Source organism: Rhyacophila brunnea, unplaced genomic scaffold, assembly GCF_057557595.1.
Source record: "Rhyacophila brunnea isolate RB1 unplaced genomic scaffold, BYU_Rbru_1.0 scaffold_7, whole genome shotgun sequence".
In the NCBI taxonomy this organism is placed as follows: domain Eukaryota; kingdom Metazoa; phylum Arthropoda; class Insecta; order Trichoptera; family Rhyacophilidae; genus Rhyacophila; species Rhyacophila brunnea.
The window spans coordinates 33,417,133-33,441,866 of NW_028233339.1; the positions used below are offsets into that span (position 1 = coordinate 33,417,133).

Here is a 24,734-nt window from a genome sequence, read left to right on the forward strand (position 1 = left end):
TTTTAATTTAGTGGTCTTTTGTTTGACCTTTACTCTTCATATTGCCATATTGTATTACACAGATATTTTAATATTAAAAAGATAATTACTTATTATTATTTTACTACACCCTATACGATAATAAAATAATATGAAATGAATAATAAAATGAATAAAAGATAATAAAATGTCAGGGTATGGATATTATTACTGATTTATTACCTTTTCATTATTTGAAAACCTTATAAATAGTATTATTGCATCTCAATAGTTATCATATAAGTATTTGGTTTTTGTTTAAACATACGTCAAGATGGATTTCACCATACTTTCAGTAATTATTTTTACATTGTGTGTATTCTGTATTCTGCGGAAATGGAGGTAATTTTTCATACATAATATATCGCCTTTTATAATGTTTTCAATATATTAATGCATTTATATAGAATATTGTTTCGTAAAGATGGCGCTGAAAGGATCCATGATTTTATTGCTGGTCCCAAAACTCATATTAGTCTGGATTATATTTTACTGTAGGTAATGTAGTTTTTTTTATTATATTTTCGTCGTTCAATTCCGTTGGACGTGGATTTAGTCTGGTCACTATATACTCAATAGTATTATGATAAAACACGTAAATATACTTTTATTTATTTTATTTTTCTGTGTTAAATTATAATTTATTCTGTTATTTTATTATTATTATTTTCTATATTCTTTTCTCTCTTGTGAGGGTAATATTTGTTATAGTGTAAATATCATGCTGTGTACGTCTTGAATTTAGATTTGTTATGTCCACAATGTTTTGTATTATTAATTAAATAAATAAATAATTTTCAGAACAAAGTTTTGAATACTAGATAGTACGCGTGTAACATAGTACCTAGGCGTAAATCTGTAGTATTTTTTTTTTAACTTTTAAATGTGGGTATATACCTACCTACTTAATTTCGTAATTAAATTTTGTACATAAGTCCATGTACGTAAGTTAGTTATTTTTTTTTCTTCATTTTAATATATTTCGGTCACCCTATTCTATAAAAAGATACGGTAAACGATAATAAAATGACAGGGTATGGATATTATTACTGATTTATTACCTTTATCGTTATTTAAAATTCTTGTAAATAGTATTTGCATCTCAATAGTTATCATCAGTATTTGGTTTTTGTTCAAGCATACATCAAGATGAATTTCGCTATAATTTCAGTAATAATTTTTACATTGTGTGAAACTGTTTCCTGCGGATACGGAGGTATTTTTTATACATAATATATCGCCTTTTATAATGTTTTCAATAAATTAATGCATTCATTTAGAATATTGATTCGTAAAGATGGCGCTGAAAGGATCTGTGAGTGCATTGCTGGTCCAAGAACACATGTTAGTCTGGATTATATTTTACTGTAATATAGTTTTTTTTTTAAATCATATTTTTGTCGTTCAATTCGGTTGGACAAGTCTTACAAGTATTATGATAAAACACATGCATAATATTCTACAAATAGACTGTGGACAATTGCAGTTAATATTATCCCATATAGAGGAATTGGTAACCAAATACCATGATTATACTTCTCATTAGGTATATATTTCAAAAATAATTTATAATAGTCACTAATCTAGTGTATTTATGTGCCTTTTTGTATTTGTTATTTTATTGTATTACAATTTGTAATAGTTTTACAATTTCAAATTCTAGATAAATTAGGGTTATGAAATTATTCATACACATTTAACTTACTTGAACTTGCTAATAATTTTTAATTAATTATTTTTTATTCAAAGAATAATTCACAAGATTTAAGAATGTAATATTCTAAATATATCTTTTCTCCAAAGATTTTTTCTATTGGTTATAATACATTTTCTCAGAAGTATTTTCAAAATAATGTATATGTTTAATACTACATTCTTAAATCTTGAGAATTATTCGTTAAATAAAAAAAAGTTAATTAAAAACTTACAATTAATATTAGGAGTTAAAATATATTATAGAATTTCCCAGGCAAACTCGGGGAACTATTCTTGAGATTCTTACATTCTATTTGATTTTACATTTTGTCTTCAAATTTTTTCATAATCTATATCAGGGGTGGCCACACTTTTTTTCAAGGATCGACTAGTTAATAACATTATTTATGGCGATCGACTGATATGATAATAATTATATCATGCGAGAACGATAAAAACCCAATTTTTATAATTAATATATGTATTTTGAAAACAGATATTTTATACATATAAAAAATAACGACACAAAAAATCGAATTAACGACAGTAATATTATAATTAATATGTATTTCACTTCTAAAAAAAAAATTAAGTACAATGTATTGTAATTTCGACAAAGCTACACAGTTTACTTATATATCGAATATTAGAAATCATAAAATTGTTTTTTTATTTTCGTCCGAAACTTTTCATTGCATATTTTCAGCAATTTTGTCGTTTTGTACGTGATAGACATAAGCACGCTGTTAAATTATCATTAGTCAATCATGAGCGATGTTTTGCTTTGATTGCATTCATTGAAGAGAAAGCCAATTCGCACAGATAATATTATGTAGAACCAAAAAAGCAAGTTAAATATGCTGCAACTTTCCAAAGATGTGGATATTTTGTTGTCACAAATTAGGCTCCAAAAATTATCAAGACTTAAAGATCTGGCTTTCAGGACCACTTCGCATTTTAGTGGAAATATTTCTCCTTCAAATGTGGGAAGGTGTGTAGAATCGATATAATAAAACGCGATCGATCGCGATCTACGCACTGGCCATCCCTGATCTATATCTATATATATAAAACAAAGTCGGGTTAGTTACACCATTTATAACTCGAGAACAGCTGGACCGATTTTTATGATCTTAAACTTCACAATTCAAAATCAAATCGTTGGTCTACTGCATTCCTTCAAATCTATCGACTGTGTAAGTGCTCGGCCGTAGTAATTTGGCGGGCGTGGTGCGGCGGCGTCTTGCGAAACTCAAACGTATAGCCATGTGTATTATGCCCGAAAAAAGACACTGTCTAAGAACATTTTACACACGGTTATACGTTTGAGTTTCGCAAGATGCCGGCGCGCCACCCCCGCGCGACCACTACGTTCTTGCACTAACAAACGAAGACGAAGCAACCAACTAGCCAACTGAATTTTTAAACTCATTGGATCTTCCTGGCTTGCCACCGCACAATTTACAACTGAAGGTTGGCTCGGTAGTCATCATGCTTCGAAATCTGAACCAACCAAAACTATGTAATCCATTTCATTTTGGTTTGCTTTTTGCACATTTTTTGAACTTAATTCATTTTGAATATTCATTTTTACTTAATAAAAAAATGAATTTAATTCAGCTAATAAGTTAACACAAGATTATTGATTCTGAGGCGGTACGAAGTTCGCCGGGTCAGCTAGTATTATATATAAATTAATATTTGTTTGTCTGTCTGTCCCGTATGCATTCCTATACCATTCATCCAATTGCGATGAAACTTTCGTCAGTTGTTGTGCGCACACCCGCGAATGTTTCTGAATTAGTACAACATCTTCTCCTTCTTATTCTATTCGTATGCGTACCTATACCGAATTTGGAAAATCCATGCTTCTCACATGGACAGCTGTTTGTGGAATACTCACGCGTTGGAAAATCGTTTGATTTATTCGTGTACGCACCAGATGGAAAAACATAAAATATTGTGTATCCATAAGCACTTCAATAAACAGAATTAAAACACAGACACTTTCTTTCTTTGGGTGGCATTGCAACGCATGCCGGGTACTCGCTAGTTGAATATAAATATAAACACTAACATTAAATTTAGCAGCGGCATTAGTTTTAAATGCCATAATCATCTGACTCATGCAGAGTATTGTAATATAGCCAATGATTAACAGAATAATCGGAAATTGAGTTTTTTATATTTATATTATATTTGCTGAATTTGAGAGACAATTATTTGTTTGTTGGTGTGTTTGAAGTGACTTTCAATATTTTGTATTGAAAGTTTATTTTATACCAGTTCTATATACTTAGAAAGGTTTTTTAAATGCAAATTATATTTCATTGGGCGATTCTAAAAAAACGGTTAGATGTCAACATACATCTTTACTAGAGATTGATTATTCGAAAAATATCATTTTGATGATATATTCCTTGTCGTGAACAAATTACGTGACGTATTAAACAATTTATATAAATTATGTTATGGAATCAATTCACTTAGACTTCCAGTGATCTAAAGTAAAATTTTGAAATACTGCATAATTATGTACGTTTTATCATTATCGTATGTAATATAAGTGAATTGTATTTATTTTTATTATTAATATTTTGCAGGATACGAAACACAAGACAATGTTGACATATTAAACAAATTTTTCCCAACACCGAAGGTATGGAGTCAGGCGATAAGAGTATGTCGTGAAGAAAATGCTACATTGGCTATGCCTGCTAATGCAGAGGAAGTGGCGGCACTAGTGAGGATTTTCAGTCGATATCCTGCAACATCAATAATTGGAGTCACTAATCCTGGTTTATTGCTCCTGGGTTTCCATGATTTATTCGCCGAAGGAGAATTCGTAACCGAGACAGGTAATAATATTTTTTATTACTTAATTAATTAAAATCATTGCTATCCATTCATTCGTTTCTAGATATTTCATTGCTGTAGATAATATTATCTACAGCTTAATATCTATATTACTATTTGCAATAATGAGAAACATTTTAAAAGTTCATAGCCTCTAATATTGTACCCCAGTGATATCCAAACTGTGCGCTAGTTGTTTATCTCAAGCAATGTTAATATAACGGGTTTGTGTCGAAATCCCGAATGCCGAAATCCCGAATGCTGAAATCTCGAATGGCTGAAATCCCGAATGGCCGAAATCACGAATGCTGAAATCCCGAATGCCGAAATCCCGAATGCCGAAATCCCGAAAGCCGAAATCCCGAATGGCCAAAATCTCGAATAGCCAGAATCCCGAAGGCCGAAAAAATATAAACGGTAATTATTTTCAACCAGCAGCAGCCCAATAGGCGGTCCTTTTCTTTAGTGTGTAATTTAACAAGATAATTAAAATAATAATATTAAAAACTATTATTATTTATGGAATGAACCAACAAGATAATTTTCAACCAGCGGCACCCCAATAGGCGGCCCTTTTTCTTGAGTGTGTAATTTAACAAGATAATTAAAATAGTGATATTAAAAACTATTATTAAATATGGAATGAAGCAACAAGATTCTTTTCAACCAGCGGCACCCCATTAGGCGCCTTTGTTTCTTGGGTGTATATCTTAACAAGATAATTAGAATAGTAATAATAAAAACTATTTATATTTATGGAATGAAGCAACAAAATAATTTTCAACCAGCGACACCCCAATAGGCGGCCCTTTTGCTTGAGTGTGTAATTTAACAAGATAATTAAAATAGTAATATTAAAAACTATTATTAATGATGGAATGAAGCAACAAGATAATTTTCCACTAGCGGCATCCTAATAGGGGGTCCTTTTTATTAAGTGGCACCCCAATAGGCGGCCTTTTTTCTTCAGTGTGTAATTTAACAAGATAATTAAAATAGTAATATTAAAAACTATTATTAATAATGGAATGAAGCAACAAGATAATTATCAAATAAATAAATATCAAATCTGGTTGAAAATTGTTACTGTTTATATTTTTTTATTTTTCGGGATTTCGGCCTTCGCGATTCCGGCCATTCGGGATTTCGGCATTCGGGATTTCGTCCGGCACCCTAATATAACGTGTATGATGGGTGGTCATAATGATAATATATCCCATTTTTCCACCACTTTGTGACTTCTTTTATATCTGCTCACGATAATCAAATTGTTTTTTAGTTGAAAATATCTTACTTTACCAATTGGTTAAGTTCAGTATCCAAATAGTTTCAGGATGACAGTATACAGAAGTTCATGTTGATTTAAGATTTGAGAGAAACGAGGTTAGCTGCTATAATGTGCCATGTGGCAAAGAGGTTATGCGTTGCTTGTAAGTAGCAAATTAAGAAAGAGATCCGAATACAAATTTAAGATATTCCCCATAGTCGACGGAATATGTGTATATGCCTTTTATATCAGAGATTAAAAATAATATGGTGCGGCCTTTTTTGTACTTATGGGTGGCACTTTACCAGCATGTGTCATTTGTGTAGGCTGGATGATTTTTTTCAGGAGTCAGAATCAGTCAAAAATGTGTCTCTCCCTTGTTTGTATGGCTTGGCGGGTGTACACACAGGTGTCAACATCAATATAATTATAATACATCAATAAACTAACATCCTCTTTTATATGCAATGTTTTAACATACATTTATATGGAAGGGGAAATTATTTAAAAATCTTTGTGCTGACTATCTATATTACTTCACTTATGATGGTTATATTCGTAATACTACTATTCACAGATACTTGGATCCACAAGTTCTGGGAGAGCCCTTTTCCTTCATTTTACACCAACGACCAAGGGCCATGAGTTCTTTTTCAATAGATATTTAACCGAAAGTTTTAAAGTTTACAAAAAGCAAGTTCGACCATGGTACCTCAAAGGATAACCAATAATCAATTACCTCCATAACAGTGTCGCTAAATTTCAAAACCCGCTATAACACTTAATCAATATAAATATATCAATTGATTCGTTATTAAAATCTCTACACGAAAAATTTATTACCTATTTCAAAATCCGCTACAATTGACTGTCATTTATGAAACAAAATCAATGCGTCTATCAATTCCCGCTGTAACACTACTGTTACATTCTAAAAACTTTTTATTTCAAAAAGTTTTTATTAATTTTCTCAAAATAATGAAAACGTGTTTTAGCGGATTTTGAAATTTAGCGACATTAATTAAAATAACTTTTGAAAAAAAAATTAGAAATGTCAATAAAGCGAGTAAAACCGTAAAAGTCTCCATAAATTAATGTAAATAGTTATTTAGACAGCTTTAATCACGTGTGTTCAAGCCATTAAGTGATTATAATAAGTTGTATTTTTTTTCAAATGTTTTAGGTGTCCCAATACAATATTATTTCCACAAATGGTCACCCAATGAACCAAATAGTGAAGGAGGCAATGAAGATTGTGGCTCTTTGCATCGTACTGGATTGTTAAATGACTACTCATGTGCAGTAGCTGCAGTTTTCATATGCCAAAAACAGATGAACTCTGCTTATGACAGTAACGAATGTATACCGAACGATAAAGGTTAGTAATATTGAATTATACTTTAATACATTATTATAGATCGCTTATAATCGCTTTTGAGTATATTTTACTGCTTTCGTGGTTTTCTTTTTATAAACACTCTATAATAGTTATGATTAAATTAAACTCTACATTTTTTATATATTTGTTTGATAGTTATTTCCTGCATAACAGCATCCAAGCTTAATTTATCTTTATCAGTTCCATTTTCTATATTTTCATATATTTACTATATTTCATATATATATTTATCTTGTAGATAAGGTTTTCTTCACCATCAAAAATTATATCAATTTGATTTGAACCGATTTGATTGATCAAAAAGCCTTAAATCCATTATTTAAGTTTTAAAATATACTTAATCTTAAATTAATGCATATTGAGACCCATTTTATTTTCATTTAGATTTTTTTATACAAAAAAGTTTTATTTTTTCGTTGTTTATAATAAACTTTTATTAGCTATCTATTTATTTTATACAACGATTGAATACTGTATAAAATTTCCAAATAAATTGAAAAATACGGCATTCATGAAATGAATGGTTTTTGGTATTTTTTAAATTATTTTTAATGATTTTTTGGATCAGGATATATATAGATGCTCCTTAGTTGGAAAGTGTACAGTGTAAACTACATAATATGAATATAAAGCCATGGGCGGAGGCACGGATAATATGCGAATCCGAAGGAGGATGATAGATGGTTCTTGGTATTTTTTTTAAATCGTTTTCAATGATTTTTTGGTGATTGCAGAATATAAATATGCTCCTCACTTGGGAAGTTTGTATAAGATACATTTGAATATAAAGAAATGGGCCGATGCACGGACAATATGCGAATCCGAAGGAGGACACCTCGCCATCATCAACAGCGTGGCTGAAAAAGACTTTTTGGTGAAATTATTCAACGAACCTGATAATAAGGTCCTTTCTGCAATTCATCCGAACTACGCGTTGTTGGGATTCCATGACATATTTAAGGAAGGACAATTCGTAACAGTAGAAGGTAATAACACATCCACTTAATAAAAAAAATACATATATTATAAATTTCAATGGTAGAGTGTCGTGGTTGATAGTCACTTGATATTATAATACGATATCTATAAAAGTAATTCCTACCACTGTGAGCGAATTTGAAAACTCCAAATTCATACATTGTATTTAAAAATTGTTTTAAAACTATCAAAGCATCTCTACCTATTTATAAACAAAACAATTTTTTTAAAAAAAATAACCTAAAATTCTCAAAAAACTAAATACTTTTTAGAAGACCGATTTTATAACTATATTGTTTTTATAACTATAAAGCTTTTTTTAAAGTGAAACGTATTTTTTATCAATTAAAAATATGTTTTTTTTTTAGAAAATATAAAGAAATCTAAATTGAAATCCTTTTTAGTTATATCAATAATTAGAATTTTTGTATTGTGACTGCATCAAAACTTGATTCGGTATAGATAAAAAAATCAAGTTATACACATTTTACTCTTAAATGATCGATATTTTTTTAAATAAAAAAATAGTATGTTTAAACTATCGATGATTCAAAAAATATTTTTTTACGTTCAAAGAACTTGGGAAAATAACATTTTCATTAAAAATATTCATAACGTACGATGTTACTAATAAAAATGGGACTTGCTCAACATATTAGGTCCATACTCTGACTCAAACATAAATTGAATAACAATATGTGTATTTTTCAGACCTAAGATTCGAACCTTGAACACACTACGTTATAAGCCAACGCTTAAGCCGCTCGTCCATCGTGGGCGTTTTGATTACATATTTATAATAATTAATGTTATCAATAAAATCTATTGAGTTGCACTTTTTGCCAAATAAGTTACTCTTATTCTTCTTTTACAAATATACTTAGTTTTGTAATTATATGCTACTACGATACATTTAAAAAAAACATAATATGTGACGTTAAAAAACAAACGTGGCCATCTCCAGTCACTGACTTTTTTGAGATTTTTGGTTGGTATGACTGCTTGTGTTGTTTTATATAATAATATTCACTTCAGACATGTCTATCTCCTTATTTTCTGCTTAAAAAATCAAAATAAAAGTTGTGATTTTTTTCAAACTTAGTCATCTCCATTGACTTTTTATATCAAACGTGGTCACATTCGTCTTAGCCAATCACGACGTAGCACTTTTTCAGAATGGCCAATCATGTCGTGGCATTTTATCAATATGGTTCCCATCAGCAAAAAGTTGTCTCTGTATTAAGATGTGCTCTTCAAGTTTTTAAGCGAAATAATTGTCAAAGAATGGAAAATAATCCAAATAAAGTTTGAAATAGTGTCTCCAGAGAATGCACGAAAGTTTACCAGATCAAATTATACCATTAAACGTTCAAAGAAGACTGAAAAACGGTAAGTAAATTTTGATTTTCAAACGTTTTACGACAGTTAGCATCTTAGAACCTCAGGGCTGTGCCTTGGCTGTTCATATTTTAAGTTCAGTTTTAAAGCTGCATAATATCGTGTAAACTGGTTCAGTCATCTATATTTTTTTATATATTTTTATTCAAAAATATTGTTATGTTTGCTTAGTTACCTATTTAATTCTAATATCATAAAACTCAAAATAAATTCATAAACCCAATTATAATTTTCAAATTATTAAGTGGTAGTTGTAAAAAATATGAAATAAGTTATACATTTATATTGTTGTTTTTTTCGGGTGCCGGACGAAATCCCGAAGGCCGAAATCCCGAAAAATAAAAAAAATATAAACAGTAATAATTTTCAACCAGCGGCACCCCAATAGGCGGCGCTTTTCCTCAATTGTATAATTTAACAAGATAATTAAAATAGTTATATAAAAACTATTATTAATTATAAAATGAAGCAAGAAAATAATTTTCAACCAGCGGCACCCCAATAGGCGGCGCGTTTTCTAGAGTGTGTAATTTAACAAGATAATTAGAATAGTTATATAAAAACTATTATTAATTATGGAATGATGCAACAAAATAATTTTCAACCAGCGGCACCCCAAAAGGCGGCGCTTTTTCTCGATTGTATATTTTAACTAGATAATCAAAATAGTAGTATTTAAAACTATTATTAATTATGGAATAAAGTAACAAAATAATTTTCAACCAGCGGCACCCCAAAAGGCGGCGCTTTTTCTCGATTGTATATTTTAACTAGATAATTAAAATAGTAGTATTAAAAACTATTATTAATTATGAAATGAAGCAAGAAAATAATTTTCAACCAGCGGTACCCCAATAGGCGGCGCTTTTTCTTGAGTAAGTAATTTAACAAGATAATTAAAATACTTATATAAAAACTGTTATTAATTATGAAATGAAGCAACAAAATAATTTTCAACCAGCTGCACCCCAATAGGCGGCGCTTTTCCTCGATTGTATAATTAAACAAGATAATTAAAATAGTTATATAAGAACAATTATTAATTATGGAATGAAGTAAGAAAATAATTATCTTGTTTAATTACACGCTCTAGAAAAAGAACCGCCTATTGGGGTATCGCTGGTTGAAAATTATTTTTTTGCATTATTTCATAATTAATAATAGTTTTTATATAACTATTTTGATTATCTTGTTAAATTATACAATCGAGAAAAAGCGTCCCCTTTTGGGGTGCCGCTGGTTGAAAATTATTTTGTTGCTTGATTCCATAATCATGAATAGTTTTTTTATAACTATTTTAATTATCTTGTTAAATTACACATTCAAGAAAAAGCGCCGCCTATTGGGGTACCGAAAATTATTTTTTTGCTTCATTCCATAATTAATAATAGTTTTTAATACTACTATTTTAATTATCAAGATAAATTATACAATCGAGAAAAAGCGCCGCCTTTTGGGGTGCCGCTGGTTGAAAATTATTTTGTTGCTTGATTCCATAATTATGAATAGATTTTAATATAACTATTTTAATTATCTTGTTAAATTACACATTCAAGAAAAAGCGCCGCCTATTGGGGTACCGCTGGTTGAAAATTATTTTTTTGCTTCATTCCATAATTAATAATAGTTTTAATACTACTATTTTAATTATCTAGATAAATTATACAATCGAGAAAAAGCGCCGCCTTTTGGGGTGCCGCTGGTTGAAAATTATTTTGTTGCTTCATTCCATAATTAATAACAGTTTTTATATAACTATTTTAATTATCTTGTTAAATTACACACCCAAGAAAAAGCGCCGCCTATTGGGGAACCGCTGGTTGAAAATTAATACTGTTTATATTTTTTTATTTTTCGGGATTTCGGCCTTCGGGATTCCGGCCATTCGGGATTTTGGCTTTCGGGATGTCGGCATTCGGGATTTCAGCATTCGGGATTTCGTCCGGCACCCATTTTAACACAACCCTGTTGGTTAGAATACAAAACAAACCAATCGAATACAAAACAAAACTGTCCATCTCCTGGTCAAATCCAGATGATACAAAACAAACATAGCCATCTCCAACATAAAATCGTAAATATCTTGTTTGTTAAAGATTCGCGATTATTGAGCATTGTTTAAATCGTATCTTTTAAATAAAATATAATCATAAATTAGGAAATTATTAACTTACGGGTTCAAATTAACCACAAAAACAAAAAAGTTGATTTACTCAGTTTCACTTGTGATGGAGATGGCTACGTTTGTTTTTTAGCGTCACATATGTTCTTCATATTATACTACTGCTTTTTTCCACGTATTATATTATAGGTATAATATTATAATATCATTGATTCACTATATTGCAAACATTTTCAAATATTTTTGTTATTAGAAGTCGAATCTCTTTAGAAATGATTGTATTCAACTGATGATTGTAAGATATAACTGTCATTGTGTTATATATATATATATATATATATAGAAGTACTACAATATTTTTGTAAAATATAAATTATCTTTATAGATTACTATGTACTTATATTTAAAACTAATATAAAAATATAAATGTTTAAGCAACGCAAAGCAAAAGTGATTTTGCTGGTTTTATTTAAAACAATGATGTCACTTAATGTACTGTCGAACACACTGTGCAATACATATATTATTTGTTTTATTATTATTTTTTAAGGTGATTTATTGGAACTTACGGGATTCACGCAGTGGGAAAGTGGTCAACCAGGTTCAACAGCAGATGAAAATTGTGGATCAATGAAAGTTGATGGATTACTTCACGACTTCCCGTGTTCTGTTCCAGCCGTATTCATCTGCGAAAAAAGAAATCATCAGAAATGTTTATAAAAAAAAATATATTTTTATTAACAATACTTGTTAAAAATGTCCACATAAGATAATTAGAATCACCCATGTATAGCATCAGCCCATTTAGTATAATAATTAACACTACCCTTTTGCAAAATTATACTTTACGATAAATTAATATCTACTACTTTTATTATCGTAAGGGAAAAATTAAAGAGTGATTGCGCTGTGTAAAAAATAGTTAAATGTACTTTAATAATTTAAAGCCTACAAGTTACTTCTCGTAATAAATAACTACATTTTAATATCTAGTAGTTTAAAAAAAATCTGTAATTAAAAACTAATATTCACGTTTATTAAATAATCGAAAACGAAATTCGTTAATACCCATTGTGGACTGACGGTACTTATGAATACCGGCATCTTAATAAGCATATATTATTCTTTTGGGTCACAGAACAAAGTGTTTTTCAACTTTATAATAAACAAAAAAAAATCAGCCATAAACGAATATTTTTTTGTAGATTGGTATCATTGATTTCGAAAAAATCATCTGTCAAAAGGAAGTTGGCGGTGTGTTTGACTGTTGAAATTGTCATTCTAATTTTGTGTTGTTTTCTTGTTTTATCCTATGTAACGTACTTTTATTGATTTTTATTGTTGAAAATATATCTAGGAATGTATGTTATATAATATTTATAAATTCAGCATGACATACAAATGGCAAACCAAAATATCGATGGTACTTTTAAGTACCGTCAAGCATTTGCCACCATTCTTTTTTCAAATCGAGTTTTACAAATACTATTATTTGTTCGATATTATTTGGATAAATGTGACATTATTTTGGTCTAGTCTGGGACAAAATCATAGTATTCTCTCCAAATATTCAAAAAAAAATATATAAAAGACACGAATCCGAACAATACTGGTCTACGGCTCAGAGCTTTGAAAGGCACCGAGGCCAATGAGCGACCGCTCGATTTACTCGAGACATACATCATACGATACGAATCATACTACATATATACATGATGCCATAATATATATGTATGCACTCATTCTATGTTCCCTAGTTTTTTGTTACCACGTCCATCAGGTGCATCTACCAAGAACAAGAAACCAAGAAGAGTGTAGAGAGCTAGGGGAGGCGTTTATCCAGTAGTTGTTCGAGCGGATAAACTAATATAGAGTACCATTTTTATTCATCTATTACTCACATTTGCCTACAATTTATATGTATAAATAAATATATATTCTTACAGAAAAAGAGTGGTCCAAATTGCTTGTCGGTACTTAAAATTAAAGTAACATCCATTTTATTCATAAACGGTTGTATAAAAAAAAATTAGGGAGCTCTAGTTAGCCATACTGACACAATACAGTCGAAAAAAAAAATATTTTTTTTTTCATTATACTCGTATCTTATATCAAGCAACAAAAGGTTAAAACATTAATTAAAGATGTTGTATGACTTTAATCATATTTAATGGATGAAACATTATGGTGCATTATTTTGATATTGTATTGATATTTATTTCTTCTTTTGCAAGACTTTTTTTGCTAGTTTGCCGTTGAACAATATTAAATTTCAACTATCAATCAATTCTTTTATGTTCAAGAGACAGTCTTTCGATATGCAGTATATTATGAACTATGTACTAAAATAGAAAGTCAAATTCAAAGTTAAACTAACTCTTTTCTTCATGACCTTTATTTACCTATCCAAATTACATCATTATATCTGACAATTGAATAATATTTTAAGTTGCTGAGGTAAAAATAATCTTTCAATTAACATTTCATTAACTGCCCGTTGATGCACGCCGAGATCAAATTGGATGTGAAAAGATTCATGAACGGAAATTCATCAGGGTGCGATGGCCTTTATTCCTAATTCCCCAAAAATAATACAGTCTGAGCGCAATCCTGCACTCGATGTTTTATCTGACAAAAAAGGACGACAATATAGTATTATGATAGATTATCGTGTAACGGTTTAATTTAAAAATGAAAACCTAATGTAAATATTATCATTATCTCACAGACGTCGATCTGTACATTTATTCAATGAAATCAGCAAGAATCGTTGTCCGCTAATTAAAAAGCTCCAGACTTTAAATTTACTGACTTTGTTCTGTAGTGCCATTTACGCTGGAGGAGTAATCGGCAATTCCCATTAACGGATTCGTTGCTGAGTAGATAATGATTTTTTTAATTAGCACCTTTAAAATGCACGTTAATTACATCGATCGGCCGCCTGGTCATTACGCGCATGTGCGTCTTCAGCATCCAAAGTATTAATATTGCGCCGCATGCGACTTGAGCACTAATTAGTCCTCAATTTTTCACTCGCCATTCAAGACATCTTCTGATAAGCTATCTTAGCCATATAGGTGGCCGTCTTGGTTAGATTAGGTGTTTGCTTCTCCACGACCTGTCCGCATTTTAGATTGTCATTTTTGGAAAATGAAAATTATATATGTGATTATATAAAGAAATATAATATATATAATATTTTTGTTGCACGTGAAGCCCTATCACGTTGGCAAACAAAGGTCGCGCGATAATATTCGCGGTGTATAAAACGTGGGTAAATCATCCTACTGCTCGTATTGTCTTTATGACATATGCGTTAAAATGTAATATGTACCTATAAAACAAAAAATAGTCAAAAAGTTGTTAGTATTTATTATTGCTTATATTTGATGTTTAGAAAGCATTGCGTAATAAATATAACTATCAACTGACGATTTATATTTTGTTATTGTTGACATGGTTGACAAAAGTTGATCGCCAATATAGTAGCTCTATTTGCGCTTAGAGAGTATTAAGAGCCATTAGTTAAAGTTCGATTCCTGCCGGGTGTCTTACTTTTTCAAAAAAGTTTTTTTTCTATTGGTTATAATATATTTTCTCATAAGTGTTTTCAAAATTATATAATAAATGATCTATAAAAAATAGTATATTAGACAGAACTATTAAAAATGGTTAAAAGAGAAAAACACATATGAAGTACTTATAGGAGAATGAAACATACACTATACCATATAAAAAGAATTAATAAGTTGACATACAATATGAACACTTGTGCGCGGCAAGAGGCTCTTATATATTATTACAATTGATATACCAAAATATTATACAATAGTATGTAATATTTATTCCAAAGGCATCAATCTTAATCGATGGCACTCAAATCGAGTGGGTCAACAACTACGTCTATCTTGGTAACAAATCCTAAATGACGATATTGGTGGTATGTATGACGAGATTTCTCGGTGACATTTGGGCGTCGGAATAGTATCTTCAAAAGCGACCTGCCATTTTTTCTTAAGCGTAAAGTGTTCAACCCATGTGTGCTACCGACGCTCATGTATGCATGTGCAACGTAAGTATAATAATATGTAACAATAGTTAATGTAAGAGAAATCCAAAAGTTATGAGTAGCGCAACATGACATGGGAAGGTGCATGTTGGGGATAACGCGTAAATATCAAAAATAAAACCAATGGATAAGGTAGCAGACAAGAGTACCTACTCAATTTGATAGAGGTCGCTAAGCACATGAAATGGCAATGGGGTCGACAAATGCTCTCATACAGCGATATCCAAGTGGCACTTAACGCCCATAGGGTTGCTCTACAGCCCGCTGGATAGACAAACTTATAAAGTACGGTGGATATACATGGCAGCAAAGAACTGGAGACCGAGAAGATTGGTGGGAGCTAAGGGAGGCCTTCATGCAGCAGTGGATCGACACCGATTAATGATGATGATTGATAATTTATTCCACATAATTCAATAGTCATCAGGACATGTTTCGTTTGCTTCAATGGGACATTATTAACTAATGCAAAATTTGAAATATTACAGCAATTTATAATAAATATTTTTTCGTTAATACTTCCATTTATTTATCTACCTATAGCTAAACAAATTAGAAACGGACCTGCGCAGAAGCACACGTGCTTTCGTGCGCATATAGTAAGTGTGTAAACGCTGCGTCCGTGTGTGAAAAGTCTGTTTTACACGATACAATGGTTAATATTTTTACAGTTTACAATGAATACCCCATCTCAATCGGGAGATTACAAAACACCTAGTACGAGAAATTATTGTTTATAATGTGATCGAATATTTAAGTGACGAAAAAGCAGTCCATACAATTATAATGGTAGGTGGATATATAGTTTTATAAAAAATGATTTTCACAGTGTGCGTTTTATTACAACTTTACTAATAATACCAATTAAAATACATTATTTGAAAAGTAAAAAAATGTGAATTGTTATCCATATATTTAATATTGTGTACTGTTCACTTCTACTTATTAAGTCATAATTTGTGATCTCCTAATTATTTAATTAACCCAATGCTTACGGGCCGCACAAAATTGTGTTTTTACTAATTACATTTCAAATAAAAATTAACACGTTAATTTTAATACATACCTGCAGCAATATAATCAGTTAATGTGGGTTTAATGATAAATTTCCTTCCAAACTTAATAATTACCCAATATTAACTAACTACCATAAATGCTACTAATAATTATTAAGAGGTGAAATTATTCAATTTTTTTTTTATTGTTAATTATCAAATAATAATTGGGCTTCCGAGGTAATTGCTGAGAATAGAATTATTGTTATAAATTAAAAACCTAATTTTGCCAGATTGGTTTTCACACAATTTTTTTATACACACGACTAAAGCGACTTTCTGTTGTCGCCGAGATCTTGTTGTAGACAGTTGTTTAATAATTTATTCATATTGAAAGTAACTTTGACGATTTTCTACGTGTAATATGGGCTTTTTCCTTATTAGATGCTCGTGTACTGGCCGAATATTAATAACCGAACACAACCAAATATCAAAAGGTTCAGTTTTATGTTTTCGGACTATAACTCTTATCATTATTTGTGTGCTAAGTTTCTTACAATTGATATGATTAATATTGAAAATGTACCTAAACATTGACTATTGGTCTATATATAATATTATTATTGTAATGTTCGATGAAATATAATCAGCTCCTAACTAAGTGTTATTTTTTATATCTCTTGCATTGATAATTTAGATTGACAGTAATTGGCTATTAATTTAAATCATTTTACATTTATGTTTATTATTCATAATCAGTGTTTTCCGATTCCACGAATGTTTTATTAATGACTTGGTGATAATTAATCGATTTATCTACCGAAATTCTTGTTAATTGGCTTAATTTCTTGTTACTTATCATAGGTAATACGATATTAACTTTTTATTAGTTGCCTTAATAATTTATGTAAATCGAAGTGTCAATCTATGATTGTATTAATGTTTTACATAATAGTAATTGGCTTACCGAAATACACAGAAGTTCTTGTATGTAATAAAGGTCTAAAATTAAATTTACTTGAACAGTTGGAAATTAATCGCGAATTATCCAAAAGTAATCACATAATTAATGAAAATTTGGTAATGTATTCGTCGCCACTATTAAATATAATCTAAACACACGATTAAGATAATTATACTAATAATATTTTAATTGATTAATAATGTCAATAAATAACCATCGAACACTGAAATTTTGATAAATTTTGAAAATTTCGATATCCTTTTTAAAAAACCCACTTAGGGTTTTCAAAGTATTAATAATATTACAATTAATAATAATGTAAAAATTCATAATATTGCTGGAACGAATAAGAAAATGTATTCTGTCTCTACCTATACACGTATAGTATTTAAGCAAAGGCAAACGGCCTATTTGAATAGTCTTGATAATGGTGTTACAACCGAAATAGCTATCGACAAACCTTTTTAAAAAACCTGTAGAATTTAATATTAATTATATTTTCATTTCTTGTATTGAGAATTTAATAAAATTAGGTAGCTACTCACCTAATAAGAAATGTCACCGGGACGGTCGAACGGTAAAGTATAGGCATATAATGTTGGATTCGAATGCCGGATTTGAAAAAACCACAAGTTATTTTTTCAATATGTGTTTTGACCAACACCCGCCAAGGATTGTAGTACTATAATTAATGATGATATATTTCTGTGAGGTATTTTCAGATTAAGTGCGTAGTAGATAATATTTTATTTTACGGAAGATGGTTAAAACTAGTTGGTTGGGCCATTTATATTCCCATTCTCATCCTTAGTTCCCCACCCACCTCATAAATCCAGTGGTGTTGTAACAAGAGCAATAACTGGCAAAAAACTACCGTAACTACAAAGAGACAGACAGTTACGAAAAACCAGCCGACTCGGACAGCTTACCGTAGGTAGTAGTTGATTGAAAACTCAGGAGTAACTCAAAATATATCAAATAAATATTCGTTCAATTATACATACAAATCATAATCATCCAACTGTGAAATAAGTGCGCGAACAGGGTGACCCAAAATTACCAGTGCGTGTATGTATGACCCGTGGCAGTGCCAGTAGTCATCATAAAGGTCAGTGCCTCGTATTCTGGTTCATCACCCCCTTCACCTATATCCGGAATTCCTCATCTTCCTTCCAAATTACAGTCCACTGCGAAAAGCTCAACCATAAAAGGGTCCATGCGACCCGGATTTGAATCAGCCGTCTATGGATAAATTCTCCATAACCATATCACTCTCACCCCTTCATCTCTGACAAGTCGAGTGTCTCCACTGCTGAGTACAGGCTTGTTAGATACCTCATCCCAGTTCATGTGCAGATGGTCAGAAAACCATTGTACCTGCTGGCATTAAAATCCATTTAAAGGCCCAACCCTGAAGGTATGTGGAAACGAATCACCAAGTATTCAATTTCACGTACAATCGGTCAACAGGACCACCCCTTCATCCTTAACGAGTCGAGTATATCCACTGCTGAATACAGGGTTGTTAAATAGCTCACACTCTCACCCATTCATCTCTGTCGGTGTCTCGTATTCTGGTTCATCACCCCCTTCCCCTATATCCGGAATTCCTCATCTTCTTTCCAAATTACAGTCCACTGCGAAAAGCTCAACCACTAGTAATGAAACAAATATGAAAATTAAATAGGATAGCTGTTTCTATTGACAGTTTATAAAATGGATTTATATTTAGTATTGTGTTATTAAAAGTGTGATAATTTATTTAAAAATGAATATTTTGTGTAAATATTATAATTACGGCATTGTGAATATTTATAAATATTTAATATTTTTTTAATTGACACGATGTATTAAAGATAATAATAATAATTATGTTCTCGAAGTCTTAGCTAAACACAAAAATATATTGTTACAAAAGTACGAACAAACACTTGTCATTTGATGCTCAAGAAGAATCCATGATAATAAAAAAGTCGTTATATTTTACATAGTTTCTATTGGACTGTATAATGTCATAATACATTATTTATTAGTTTTCGTATAGCAACTTGTTGAGTGACTGCTTTAAAGTACCTATCCTTATTACATCTCTTCGGCGATCCTTGAGTTTCACCGTCCTTCTCTTGATCTGAATGTCATGTAGGTTGGCGACCTCCTTCTTCCACGGTGACTCTTGATAATATGTCGGATGAGTCTATGGCATGATTTTAGAGAGCTGGTCTACCACCACATATTAAAAGCATCAAAATTATCTTTATTCTTTTTTTATCGTTTAATTTCCAATATTAATAAAAATTCGTAAATAATTATTGATTTCTGGAAATATAATAAGTAGTTACTTAATATTTTAATTAATGCTGCTTGGTGGGCGGTAATTGAAGACATATTACATTTTTTTTTAAAATTTATTTCACCTACGGCGCTAACAAAGAGGTTACTGTAATGTTACTGATGACGTAGCTTCTTTGATTGCAAATATTTCAGTTAAAATGCACTATGACATCTTCATACCTTAGCTATTCTATTTACTATATTCTCTTATACTACATATTATTATGATAATTAAAAAAGTTATTATTTTCAAAGTCGATGACATTATCCAATATATAGATATAATTCGATAGATATCTGTCAGATTTAAGTTGAACTTGTGACGGACTACTTGTTGGCTGCAAGATTATATGGAAATGTTCATATGATTATCATTAAGTTATGATGCCTTTTTGATAATTTTGTAGGTAAAATTAATGGCCAGAATTAGTGTTTCCTTTTTACCTACTATAATAATATTGTCAATTTCGTACGGTTACCAAAGATGACGTCACCGAAACAGATTGATTTTCTTACTATAATGCTTAGTGACTGTAATAAATTGAAAGTACAAGTTTAATATAATTTAATTTGTTTTTTAACAATTTGTGGATTCTCTTAATATCATTCGATGCATGATTTAGAAGAATAACATTTTAGTTGTCGTTTTAAATGAAAGGAGAATAAACCATAACTAATGTAGTAGGCAATGAATTGCAGCTTGAGGTTATAATGGAAAGCGTTTTAATTATGACGTCACTGGATTTGATACAAAAAATGAATGCGATATTGAATATAATTCATTGACAGAACAAAACTATTCCATCCTTAATGTTCAGAATAACGCTGGATTCGTAGATACTCACTGAACTAAAGACGTTTTTCTAACAAAAGTATGAATTAATAATTATTAATTCTATATCAATTTAAGAGCTGCATAATTTACAAAAAAAAAAAAAATTTCATAGAATAATCATGTTCCCTATAAACAGATAACATTATAAAACTTATGCGTGTTGCGCCAGCTTGACACATGGATCAAATAATTATATTTTTTTTCAAATGTGACCTATTAAAAATGTATTATGAAATGCAGAGTATTGATTGGAATGCTTTCTATAGTACCGATGCTATTAATAGTGCAATGGACGTTTTCTATGTAAATATTTATAGTGTATTTTCTAAGTCACACAGAGCGAGTACCACGTCATTTTAAATCAAATTTACAACAAAATCCTTGGTCATCGAAGATTTTATTTTAAAAACATAATAATAATTATTGTCAGTAAAGCAATTCATTGCAATGATTTATTAGGTTCCGTCAGTGCTGTTCGCCGGCCGGCCAAATGTAAAACAATGTGAAAAATAATAAAAGTATATAGGGTGCCTGCACGATACCTAATATTTATTTTTAGGCGTTATAAATTATTTCGTGGATTGGCTTTACTCAACCAACACAATACAATAATGGTACCTATCTATTGTTTCACTAGTACATATATTATAAAAAAGTTGCGTTACTAGTTTGTTAAAGTGTCAGACTAAACTTAAACTAATCGGGTACATCACTAGATATATTCTACGTTTTTTAAAAATATGCATTAGAATTAAATATTACTTACCTATTTTTTTTAATAATGCTGTAGGTCTTACACATTAAAAATAAATACTATTCATTAATAATGTTTTTTGGATAGCACATGAAATAAAAATGTATGTGGATAATATGTGTTTCAACATCCTTCGTATGTTTGGTTCTCGTACAATTTCAGGTTTAAAAGTTATTAATCTATTTCTAAGTTTCTAAACTACTAAATTAAACTCTAAGTTTTATAACGTCACAATATATACCATATTGGTTGCAATATTTCCCACCAAACAGCTGATTAACATATTGAATTTAATAACATTGTATATTAGAAGATACTATTTTTTGGTCACCCCATACTCGCTTAGTTGTGAGTGAGTTTGTTTGTTTTAAATTTAATTTAGTGACCATTACTTTTGAAGCACGCATCGGCGGCGAATTTTTAATATTACTAGTAGACCAACTATTTCGGACCACATATAAAAATATCATATTTTCAATTCTCAAGGGCATTTCTGTAGAGCGTCCCCTTAAGAAGTCTTCGGGTACTTCGCGCAGCTACCCTAAATGGTTCACTCAAAGCATTATTAAATCCATTGACTTGAAAGCCATCTATCATAAACGATGGAAGCGCTCGAAGTGCCCGAATGATTATGGTGCTTTCTCCGATATGCGCAGAAGTGTTCATCGCGCCATTGATGCTGCTCACAAAGCGTACATTGAGAAAATTTCTTTGAATTTTAGCCTCAGATCCAAAAAACTTTTCTGCACAGCTATCGTCTATGTCTTTTGGGGATAGTGTATTGAATGGCTATAAATCCATCGCTGACGGTTTTGCTGAATATTTAAGGTCAGTTTATTCCACGATTCCACCAAAACTTCAACCTCAACCTACTTTTCGTCTTCTTGGCCCATACTAAATATTGGTCCTCAGGATGAGTCAGATATGAAATATGCTTTCTATAGACTATATCCGAAATCCTCAGTAGGTCCAGATGGCATTATTCTATGGCTGTTGAAAGGATGTTAAAAACTTTTAAGCGATCCTTTGTTGTATATTTTTAATCTATGTATTAGTAAATCTACTTTCCCTGATTGTTGGAGCTTAAATCGTATAAGACCGGTGCATAAAATTGGCTCGGTATCTGAAATAACTAACTTTCAACCAGTTCTATCTGCACCGGTAAAACTATTCGATTCCATTTTACATAAATATATATATATATATAATATATACATGTGGATCACAGTTGGACTTGAACATTTGAGTAGAGCGCCCGTGTCGAATTGAAAGTAAAATTGTCGTTACCAGAATTTAATATAAATAAGTGAAGTCTGAAAGAAAGGTTATTAGGTGAAAAATGACAGACGAGATTTACAGTGTATATATTATTAAGTGCATACATATTGCACAAATAATATATTATTAATATTATTAAGAGTGAGAATAATTATTATTGTTGCACGGGAGCAATTAGTGCGCCAAACGCGGTGAAGCGAAGGGTTGTCTACACTGTTATTTGTTCACACTGTTACGCGATTTCCAAGTCCGCGTGAAAGGCAAAAATATTAAAATGGTTAACATAACTGTGGACGTGAATAAACCAAAAAAACGAAGGAGAAAAGAAACGATGATGAAGAGAAAGTGATTGGAGAAAAAGAAGAAAAATGGCAGACTGTGACCTCTGAAAAAAACCCAGAAAAGACTCTGGGGTCGCTTCAAAGAGAAACGAAAACATCGTCATGATAGCGACGGGAAGTAAAATACCATTAAAGTTGAAAATAGCGCAGATGCTCCATAAGGCAGGAGTTAAAGTACAGAAAATTTACAACAAAAATTTAAAGACGTACATCCAAGTAGAAGACGAAAAAGAAGCAGATAAAGTGAAACAAGCTGGAGAACTCAGAGATCTCAGTTTTGTGATTAAAGATAATGACACCTGCTCTTATGGAGTAATAAAAAAACCGACATTGATATGGACCTCCAAAAACTGATGGAAATCAAAAGTGATGCAAAAGTGACCAACCTTAAGAGGTTAACAAGAAAAAGTGATACAGGATAGCTTACGAAGACCTCGTCAGTCAATATTAAATTTGGGGAGAAAATATTGCCGAGAACAATTCACATATATGGCGTCTCTTTTGCTGTAGAACCGTATGCATTCAGGGCAATGCAATGCTACAAATGCTGGCAATATGGGCAGATTGCGAAAAATTGCGGCAGTAACGTAGAAACGTGCCCCAAAAGCGGTGAAAACCACAAAACTTGCGAAAAAAATGAGGAAGTTACGTGCATCAATTGCAAAGGTAATCACGCGGCAAACAACCAAAAATACCCAAAGTGGCAAGAAGAAAAGAATTGCAAAGAAGCAATGATAAAAATGAACATACCTTTCAAGGAAGCAAAAAAAAATGTTAAGTAATAGCTGTTACTTAACATATGCTGACATATTAAAACAAAAAAAACCGTGGGAAGAGATGAAAGCAAAATAATTCAAAAAATAGAGGAAAATAAAAAGAAAGAAGAAGTGGTGGTAGAAGCTTCAGGCTCAACAATAACAGCTACAAGTAGTAGCGTAAAGCCTACAAAAAATAAGAAAAATGCAAAGGGGAAGACAGAGGTTAATGCGATGGGAGAAATTATGAAAGTCTTACTGAAAGGGGGAAACTGGCAGCAGATCATTAAACAACTAATAATAAAAGCAGTGGACTAAGTATGCAAAAACTTCAAAGAAGGAAATTTGGGAGAAATTCTAGGGGAGGCTCTGCAACAAAATGGATAGTAAAAAACAAATTTGGATTTCACAATGGAATGCCAGAAGTATGAAGCAAAAAAAAGAATGATATGGAGTTTTACTCAATAAGACAAAAAATAACAATAGCATTAATCTCAGAGACTTGGCTGAGGTCTGAATTAGACTATCTGAAATTCAATGATTACACGATGTATCGATAATACAGAGGGGATGAATACGGAGAAGTAGCGATTCGGGTGCATAAAACACTGGCGTCTAAAGAAGAAAGAAAGAAAGACGGAAGAGCTAGGCAAAATAATTATAAAGCTATGTAACAGAA

At 30.9% G+C, this 24,734-nt stretch overlaps 1 protein-coding gene across 1 annotated transcript; it reads left to right on the forward strand.

The window, feature by feature from the left end:
- Positions 1–1,132: 1,132 nt before the first annotated feature.
- LOC147064742 (macrophage mannose receptor 1-like) lies at positions 1,133–12,921 on the forward strand. The gene is made up of 5 exons (XM_085958029.1): positions 1,133–1,234; positions 4,317–4,571; positions 7,020–7,214; positions 7,970–8,221; positions 12,284–12,921. The coding sequence occupies exons 1-5, from the start codon at positions 1,168–1,170 to the stop codon at positions 12,451–12,453; spliced, it is 939 nt and encodes a 312-aa protein (XP_085814155.1). The 5' UTR covers positions 1,133–1,167; the 3' UTR covers positions 12,454–12,921.
- The last annotated feature ends 11,813 nt before the right edge of the window (positions 12,922–24,734 follow it).